We start from the raw sequence: 9,078 nt of genomic DNA, 5'->3' as shown, positions 1-9,078 counted from the left end.
AAAACTGAATATTATATCTATGAAATATGCACCTACAGATGCTATGTAGGAATTCATGGTCATATTTTTAATAATATCTTATTCAACATAAATATGATAACAAGAGATCAGCTGATATTGCTTTTTGCGTGTGAATATCCAGTGTAAACAAACCTTTATGATAAGGGTCCTTTGAAGTTATCTGTTACCAAGATATGTATGGGATTAGAATCCTGGCATAATCTGAAACCGGATGAAAAATAACCAGGACACAAAAAGAGTGACTAGACTGTCTTCTTTTGATTTCTGTTTGTGCAGACTCCAAGCAGGTATTGCATATGCATATGATACTTACCTTGTTTACTTGTGTCTTTGCAAATACAAGGACACATGGTAGAGTGATATTATGTCAGGCAGCATGCCAGACAGTATTTACATGAGTTTAGTGAGTGAACTAATGCTATTGTCATCATTAGACTTGAATCGATGGAGAATGTGAAAACAGACACCATGAATACTGTTGATAGCTGGCATTTTAATAAAGCTCAAAGGAATAGAAAAAACAGCAACAAAAAATCCATGACCAGTTGAGCATATTTAGTAAATTGAGAAGAAAACGAGTTCAGAGTTGGAAAAAAATACTATGATTTTCTCAGTATACTTTCACACAATACCACAATAAAGCCTCCCTAAGGCTTTATATACCGCGTCTCGTCGAGCACTCAGCCTTCAACACACGTCCTTCAACAACCGCACGGCTTCATTAGAGCACACCTCCAACAGCCAAATGTCATTACAAAAAATACTTCTATATGCCAAAATATATCTGTACAGTGTCAACACGTACATGAAGGAACATGTCGTAAAAAAAAAAAAGCAACAGCAAAAGCAGAATAAAACAACAGGCACCACAAGTGAAGACGACTCAGTGACCGTGGACAGGGTCTTGAAGTGCTATCGCAGGTGAATTCATTTATTTACAACTGTGAACTACTTTGAGGGCAATTAAGAATCTAATAATTAAGACAATTACCCCATTAAAGTGGCATTTTGATTATTTGTTAGTTCCAACTGCAACATGGTCAATGTTGACTATTCAAATTGCACATATTGATGACATAGTGTGGGACTTCCATCTATTCTACTACTGTTGTTAGTGTAATCGGTGATACTGTTGAGTGATCACACTTGTTGCATTTGTAGCACAAGAAAAGGCCCCAAACAACAACATACTGATACACATACATACATGATAAATTATAAAAGCTACTCAAAAGCTACTACAAGCGGACTTGTTCATTTTGAATGGATCTGCCATCATATACAACTTAATTTAACTTACATACATATAGTATATTATATGTTTCTCTGAATAAAATCTAAGACGCCTTTTAAAATATCTTCAAAGCATTATCAAAATGAAATAAATTAAGAATCTATTGCAGGTGCTTTCCAGAATTTTTGATGGTACTCCATATGCTCAATAATCTCATCAATTCACACTTTTGGAAAGTAATTGCAATCACCAACTGAGGTATTTTCCTCACTCTTCTTGGCACTTCACTATATACACGCATTCACAAATTTGTAATGTTTATAAGTTTTTCAGTCACATGTAAAAACAAAAAACAAACAAAAAAACACATGCCTGTATAGCAGCAAAACTCTTAAAAATGCTGCCTCTACCTGATCACAGATCAGACAGGCCACCCTTTTAACAACCTGGGCTTCATGGGGAGCACAATCTGATCCCAGACCTGTGAGCACACACAAGCTTTATTGTATCACAAAAGACTTTTTCAACAGGTGCTGACAAAATGACACAAACACTCGCAGCGCAACCATATGACACAAAACAAGCTTAAGGCCACACATGATCAACCTAAAGAGACCAAACTGCCTCTTTTAGAGGCGTGACATTCACTGCTTCAGTGGTTCAACTAATAAGGCAATGGTCCGCCTCTTATTTTCTTCTGTTTTTTTGGCACATGAGAACACTGACACACATGCTGACAAGTACACACTTGTGCCCCATTGAAGTAGTCCAGAGTGTAGCAGTCACCTCTGTATTGTAACAACAACGTCTGTGGGGGCCGTTTGGAGTCTACATTCCAGTTGTGATTTCTTACAGCTGAACAATGTGTCCTTTTTAATGATACCGTAAAATCCATAAATTCTTCTGTGTTCGTTCCAGAGAAGTGCGTCCAAATGTCGCCCAGCAGGCTGGCACTACTTAGTGTGCAGTTTTTTGGGCGTCCCCTGCTTCTTGGTTTGCCACAGATGACTGGCGATAGTGATGGCGTCCACGCTGGCAGACATGGTTTTGGCTGGGATCTGGCTGAACTGCTTCCTGTCCGAGTTGTATTTGTACAGGCCCTCGATCATCTTGGTCGTGATGTTCCTCGGCCCGATGCCGGCCAGCCTGGTGATCTCCTCTGTTTCAGGGCAGTAGGTGTACACAGACCTGAACTGGCATCCAGAATCACGGAACAACACCAAGAAGTTATTGGCTTCAGATTTCTCCATTTCCTGCAGAAAATCGCAGAGAAAAGCCATTGTTTAGTTCAGAATGTTATTTAAAGGAGAAACATACAACCACTTGATTGCAAAACATACATCGAGTATCTTATTCTTCTGCCCTTCGTTGACCTTGCCAGCCAGGCAACAGTGAGCCAGGGCATTCTGTATGATGTGCTTGTTGGACTTGGCACTCGGCTCCTTGTATAGTTTGGGTCCTGTGAGAAGAAAACCCAGACATGAGATTGCAAAAAAAAAAAAAGAAAAAAGAAATGTCATGTTATGCACAGCAGTTGTGTAAATGTGTAATACCTGTATACTCAGCGTTGGATGGGGTGGAAGAGGTGGTAGAATCATTTTCCCAGTTATTTTCACCGTTCCGACTGCCAGTCGAGGGACAGGAGGAAAATCCTTCAGCAGAGTCTGGCCTGAAAACAATCACATACAAACCAACAAATGACACACACAAACATGACAAAACCCCCCCGCAACCAACATGTACATGTCGATACATGTAAGCATGTATGAGGTATGAAAGCAGGCACAGACAGATTGCACAAAAAAGACATGCACGCACACACACACACACACACACACACACACACACACACACACACACACACAGATGTGGTAAAACAAGGTCAGACACTGTGACACAAATCTCCAAACCCTGCCTGTTGTCTTGCATTACATCATACTGTACATATTCCAGTGAAGCTGTACATAAAGGCGTGTTCAGCCAAGCAAAGGAAAGTCTCAGCGCTGTCTTCATGGCTACTTTTAAGAGATGAGCTCAAGCGCTGGTGGAGGAAAGAGCCAGCACAGCAATGAAACGCAGAGCAGCCAACATGAAGAAGAGAGTAAACAACAGCCTGAGAGCAATACTGCAGAAGACGATAGCAAAGAGGGCCGAGGCGGAAACATCTCAGCTTTCATGTATTTTAATGAAGAAGCAAAAACAGCAGTGATGGAATATGTTAAACTACTGTCCTGTTGACATATCTGTCTATGGTTCTGCGTTAGAACAACATCTGATGAAATGCAGGCTGAACCAAAGTTACACGGAGGCACATCTGTTGAAGCGCCATTTTTCGGAGCACTACTAACCTTCCCTTTCTTTCTTTGGGAGAGCTTAGAAAGAACGGGACATGGGCAGAAGCTACTTTATTGCCTCTGAGGTGACGAAGGCAAAACAGAGAGAAGGGAGAGAAAAAATTAACTTGTCATCAGAGCACCTCATGAAATACAAATGAAGAACCGAGTGGGGGTTGTGAAGTTTTAAAAGTTTGACTGTGGGAGTGCACATCACAGTGGAGGAAATAAATGAAGAAATGATCAACTGCACAAACCAGCTGCAGTATTTGGAAAAAGTGGCAATGAAATAAAATGAGTAATTTTGTAATCCTTCTAATTTTTGTAAAATTTATAGCTACTTATAGAACAAAATATGATTCCATGGTACTTAAAGAAAAGGAACGTGGAAATGAGATGAAGAGTGACGTCATCACTCGAAGTTGTTGTACAACTGTAACAAGTAACTTTGATTTGTGATTAGAATGTAGAGGTGGTAAAGGCGAAGAAGATGACTGACGTGCCGTTAAAATTATCGCTTTAGTTATTTAATTTCTGAACCCAACCAGAGCACATGATGTTTATATTTATGACACACGACCAACCCACCACGAGAGTTAAATTTTAAGCATTAAGCTGGCAGGGTTTTACTGACAAAGCCAGGTGCAGGAGTAGGATATTCATATTGTTTTTTCTTACATCTGTGGTTTGTTTCAAGTTCAGGTCCCAGACAGACAGTTGCCTTACCTGTTGTTCTTCCTGTTATTTGGCTGGTCTCTGTCGTTGTCAGCCAGATTGAGAGACGCCAAAGAAACGCTTGACACCGAGAAACCTCGAGGACGCACCCCTGCAATGCAACAGGTCGAGCACGGATCAGCTCCTGTCATTTGGTGACAGTACGTTTGTGCATGTGATTTGTGTGCCGCTCACCTGTGGCTCTCACAGGGGGAGTGGACGACTCCATGACATCCCTGTGGATGGACTTGGGCCGTGGCTTCTTCTTGAGACTTCCAGATCGGGGCTTGATGACCTCATCCATGTCCACCATCAGCTTGAGCTGCTTCTTCCTCAGATATTCATTCCTGATGTATTCCCTTCTTGCCTTCTCCTCATCCTTCTTCTGCTGCTCCTCCTCAGCTTTCAACCTGGAGAAGGAGACCACGATTAAGATTCATCAGAAGACTGCAGTCAAATTCGTTCATACTGATGCTATAAACATGGCAGGAGTGTTAGAACTGGCAAACAGACAGAAAGTAAGAGATTCATACGGACCGTGCAACTTCCCTCCTCTGCTCCTGGTCCTGGTCCTGCTGCTGCTTCCTCTCCTGAGCCTCCCTCTCCCTCCTCATCCTCTTCTCCAGCAGAGCTGCTTTCTTTGCTGCCATGTCCTCTTCCCCTTTAACATCATCCTGTTGTTTGATGGGTGGGAAACACACACAATAATTAAGTCAGAATATATTATGTAGAACTACACAGCATAAAGAGCCTGTGAACATTTTTTCCAAATCTGTCTTAATGATGAATTACTACATCATGTATTAATTTATAATGACAATATGTGTAATTGTTCTGCCATCTTGACCCTCAAAATTTTCAATGCATGCGGGAAGATACTGACTCTTAATAAAGTTGATATTTAATGTGACATTGTTGTAATGGGCGTCTGTCAACTGAGCGCTGAGATTGCTCTAAATCAAAACCCTAAGGGTCTATTATGGATCTGTGTTCTTGCTCTTATTTTTTTTGTTTTGGCTCGGATTCATTTGTGCATTTGTATTCAGCTCATGGCTCAGCAGACACAACACTGCAAATGTAGTACCAGGCACACAGTATGAGATTCTTCCCATTGCCGCCACCTACATATAGCAGCATAAGGGTATATTCACTTCATTATTAATGAAAAATCAATAGAGAGGGTAACCAGCTGGGGGAGAAATGTTACTGACGTTACAGTCTTCTGATCCTGGCAATGCTAGCAGGACTGATGCTAGCAGATTAGCTGAGATGGACAGACTTTTGACAAAACATTACGAAAATCTGATGATGCTCATCAAGCCAACTATCAGTCAACTATCAGTCTCAAACCAAAATATGAGAAAGCCTGTCTTGGTCTTGATGTCACTGTCAGCATAGCAGGAGAGTCTTGTATATAGATAGATCGATAGATAGATAGATAGATAGATAGATAGATAGATAGATAGATAGATGGATATACATCTAAACCAGTGTCCTTTTTAGTCCCTACCTATAGGTGTGTTGCAGATAATATTTAGAGAAAGTACTGTATGGATTAAAAAGATGTGACTGTACATATGTTATATAAGTCTGTAGCTCCGATTCACCTTGAAGAAGAATCCACAGCACATCTTTTGGTCATCTCCATGAATGTCTCCTCCCGCCTCTCCCTCTACCTCGCCCTCTCCTGAGGTCTCCTGACCCCCGGGTGGTCTTCCCGGAGGTTTCAGCCCAGACAGAGGCACCTCCACCAGGTCTCTTCTGTCCTGGGAGTCTCCCTTGACCCGGCTGAGTTTGGGCCCTTGTATCTCAGACACCGGCTGACACAACACCTCTGATGACCTTGTTTGCTTGGCTTCACCCTTCGACCGAGCCTGCTCTGTCTGTTTTCTTTCATCCTGACTCCCATCTTCCTTCTCTTTGGCTGCTTCTTTAGTGGAAGGCTGGGGAGTGCCAGCACTCTCCTTTGCCACTGTCTCTTCTTTGTCCTTGGTGCTTTCTTTGTTGTCCTTGGCCTCTTGGTTCTTCCTTGGTGCTTGCCCATCATCATGACCCAGGTAGGCAAACGAGCTGAGCTGGGTTTGGCTGGAGTTGAACCGCCTCAGTCTTGGTAGGCTGTCCACTGAGGTGGGGGTGTTGAGCATTCGACTGAAGGGTGTGACCTTCAGATCGTTTGGCCGTGGAGTCCGAGGTGTTCTGGCATGGAAGGAGGCTGGCCGTCGCTTAATGCCAGCAGGAGAACGATTGGGAGCATGTGGAGAGCCGGAGGAAGAAAGGATGGGAGACAAAGACCCAACCGAGCCTCGGCCTGATCCACGACCTGTTACACTGCTGCTACGCAACTCTCTGAGCTGTCTGTGGGGATAAAATAACACTTAATGCTATGTAAGTGTTCATGGGATGGTGGTTAACTTGTTATCCAGTAAGTTATTGATATCTATCACGACAAAATACCTGTGTGGAGACGGAGCAGGAGGAGGAATGACCCAGGCTTGCTGCTGCTGCTGATGCTCTCTCATGGCCATGATCTTCTCCTGCTGCTGGGACAAACGCTGCATCTCTGTCTGCAGGAAGCCCAGCGACGTATTCAGCCTCTCAATGGAGCGAGTGTAATCTGCAAGATCGATTTCTCCCGGAGCCACACCTGTATCACCAGAGTAAATCCACTGGTCAATCACCAATTCACAACACCTTAAACCACTGTGGGAAATATCATCCAAAGACACAACATTACAGCATTATCATTCTGGGTTGAAAAGCATATAAAAGAACAATTACACTTAACAAATAGTGAAATAGTGAAAGGGCAAGCAGATGAAATGATGACAAAAATATCCAGCTGGATATAAATAAGCTGGATTATTTACACAATATTATCATGTATGTACTATTAACATCAGTTTTGAAAATATGACAGTTATCACTGATACTGGTCAATCTTTAGTTGAGTCCATACTGCGTTCACTCACTTCCACCATCCTCACAGGGGGACTTAGGAGCTGCTCCATCTGGCTTGCATCTCTCTGCTCGTTCCATGCTGCCTTGGCTGGTTTCCTTTGAAGGTGTGAGTGGCTCTGGAGAAGGAGTTTCTGCTCCCCCTGAGCAGAGGGGGGCAGTGACTCCTTTTCTTCTCACCACATTCAAAAAGGCCGTTCTGCCCATCTTTTGACGATGACGGGTGAAAGCTGCTTCCACCTAGAAAATGTGAAGAGAGCAACATGGCATGGACATTTATATTTAGAGCTATTCTACTGGCTATGTTTCTTTGTCTGGATGCGTTTACCTTCTTCTTCTGGGCTTCAATGGCTCTCCGTTTCTCTTCCAGTTTCATCCTCAGCTGAATCATCTCTGAGGCTATCAGGTGAGAGGGGTCTCTGGGCGAGGGTGTCACCGGAGAGGGAGATGTGATCGGCAAAGGAGGCGCAGAGATCTAGAATAAAGAGCAAAGGCCATTCACATTAATGTGATTCTATGCCACAAAAGGGAGGGAATGAGTAACACACAAAGGGACACAAACCTGAGAAGAATTGCTTTTTGGTGGTTGTATATATGGCGCATTGAGATCTGAACTCTCTGGTGTGGTTCCTCCACTGCTCCTTCCCTCCAGCTTCCTGAACTTCTGCTCTGCAAAGCTAGTCATCCGGACCATGCCGCCTCCAGAACCTCCAGAGGACGAGGCGGGGCTGGCTGTGTGGGATCTGGGAAGTGTGGGTGCTGAACTGGGACAGGGGCTGCTCCTGTCACTGCCGACTCCCCTCTCACCCTCAGGGTTGGCGTCACCGACCCCTTTCCGTCCCGCCTCCCTGCTTCTCTCCCTCTCGGACCGTTCAGACAGAGGGCACGACCGGGTCATGGCCTCGCAGTCTGGGTCTATATCTGAATAGTCTCTCAGAGAGGAGGAGTCCTCATCCAAACTCTGGATGTCTTCTGTCCTCACATGGATGCCCGTGTCAACTTCTTCAGTGGATATGGAGTTGGGATCGTGGTCATTCGGCAGAGCCTTAGCTGAACCCGGGTCGTCTCCTTGACCTTGGTCCCCTGGAGGGTCTGAAGGCTCCGCACTGTGAAGAAAGAAGCCATTGTCTCCATCGCCCATGCTCAGGCTAGCGTGTGGCCTTTCAGTGTCGTGGATAATCTTAAGGGCCTCCTCAATGCTCGGAGGAGTTGATGGGCTGATGTGGTCACTGTGGTTGCCGTGGTGATTGTGGCTGCTATCTGGGAGGACTCCATTCGAGTACCTAGGGACAGGTTTGGACAAATGAACTGATAGTTGAAACAGTCAGTTATCTTTGTGTCTCTCCATGGAATGTGAAGTTTTGCTCAGTTTGATACATTAAAAATGGATTGATTCACCTGAGCACAGTTAATGAGATGTCTTGGGAGGTTATGTGTCCCGAAAGTTAATATGTGTACTGGACTAGCAGTCCAGGTCTAGACCCAAACTCAGGCCCACACGTGCTATCTAAACCTCAACCTATAATCACTAAACTATTGACAATTATTAAATTTTGATGTAGTATTTCTACCTGTGCAGTTGATTTTTAGCGCCGCTGTGGCACTAGCGGCCCAGGAAACTCACACACCAATAGCATGCATTGCAAACCACGGCTACTCAGCCAATCAAAGCAGTGCATTCCGATAACATTGTGACTTGCACGAGAAAAGTTACGAGAAAAGTTATTTCAGTAAGTACACAGCATAGAGTAGTAGACCGTGATAAGAAAACCTTTAATTAAGAATGCACAGACTCTTACATGCTCATTCATCCCACGCTTT

General features: G+C 43.8%; 1 protein-coding gene across 4 annotated transcripts in view; it reads right to left on the bottom strand.

The window, feature by feature from the left end:
• Nucleotides 1–495: 495 nt before the first annotated feature.
• Nucleotides 496–9,078, bottom strand: part of camsap2b (calmodulin regulated spectrin-associated protein family, member 2b) — a 31,386-nt gene continuing 22,803 nt past the window's right edge. For all 4 annotated transcript variants that reach the window (XM_046408787.1, XM_046408788.1, XM_046408789.1 and 1 more), the window contains 11 exons: nucleotides 7,820–8,540; nucleotides 7,586–7,732; nucleotides 7,272–7,497; nucleotides 6,757–6,946; nucleotides 5,910–6,657; nucleotides 4,840–4,976; nucleotides 4,498–4,712; nucleotides 4,315–4,414; nucleotides 2,809–2,924; nucleotides 2,596–2,714; nucleotides 496–2,508 (listed from right to left, as the gene is read on the bottom strand). In XM_046408787.1, coding sequence (XP_046264743.1) covers nucleotides 2,209–2,508; nucleotides 2,596–2,714; nucleotides 2,809–2,924; nucleotides 4,315–4,414; nucleotides 4,498–4,712; nucleotides 4,840–4,976; nucleotides 5,910–6,657; nucleotides 6,757–6,946; nucleotides 7,272–7,497; nucleotides 7,586–7,732; nucleotides 7,820–8,540 — 3,019 coding nt within the window. In that variant the 3' untranslated portion in view covers nucleotides 496–2,208. The remainder of the gene's footprint in view (nucleotides 2,509–2,595; nucleotides 2,715–2,808; nucleotides 2,925–4,314; nucleotides 4,415–4,497; nucleotides 4,713–4,839; nucleotides 4,977–5,909; nucleotides 6,658–6,756; nucleotides 6,947–7,271; nucleotides 7,498–7,585; nucleotides 7,733–7,819; nucleotides 8,541–9,078) is intronic.

The sequence above is a fragment of the Scatophagus argus genome, chromosome 13 (genome assembly GCF_020382885.2).
Source record: "Scatophagus argus isolate fScaArg1 chromosome 13, fScaArg1.pri, whole genome shotgun sequence".
Taxonomy (NCBI): Eukaryota; Metazoa; Chordata; class Actinopteri; family Scatophagidae; genus Scatophagus; species Scatophagus argus.
Note: the sequence above shows the minus strand (reverse complement) of the source record. Positions and strands in the feature narration are given on the sequence as shown.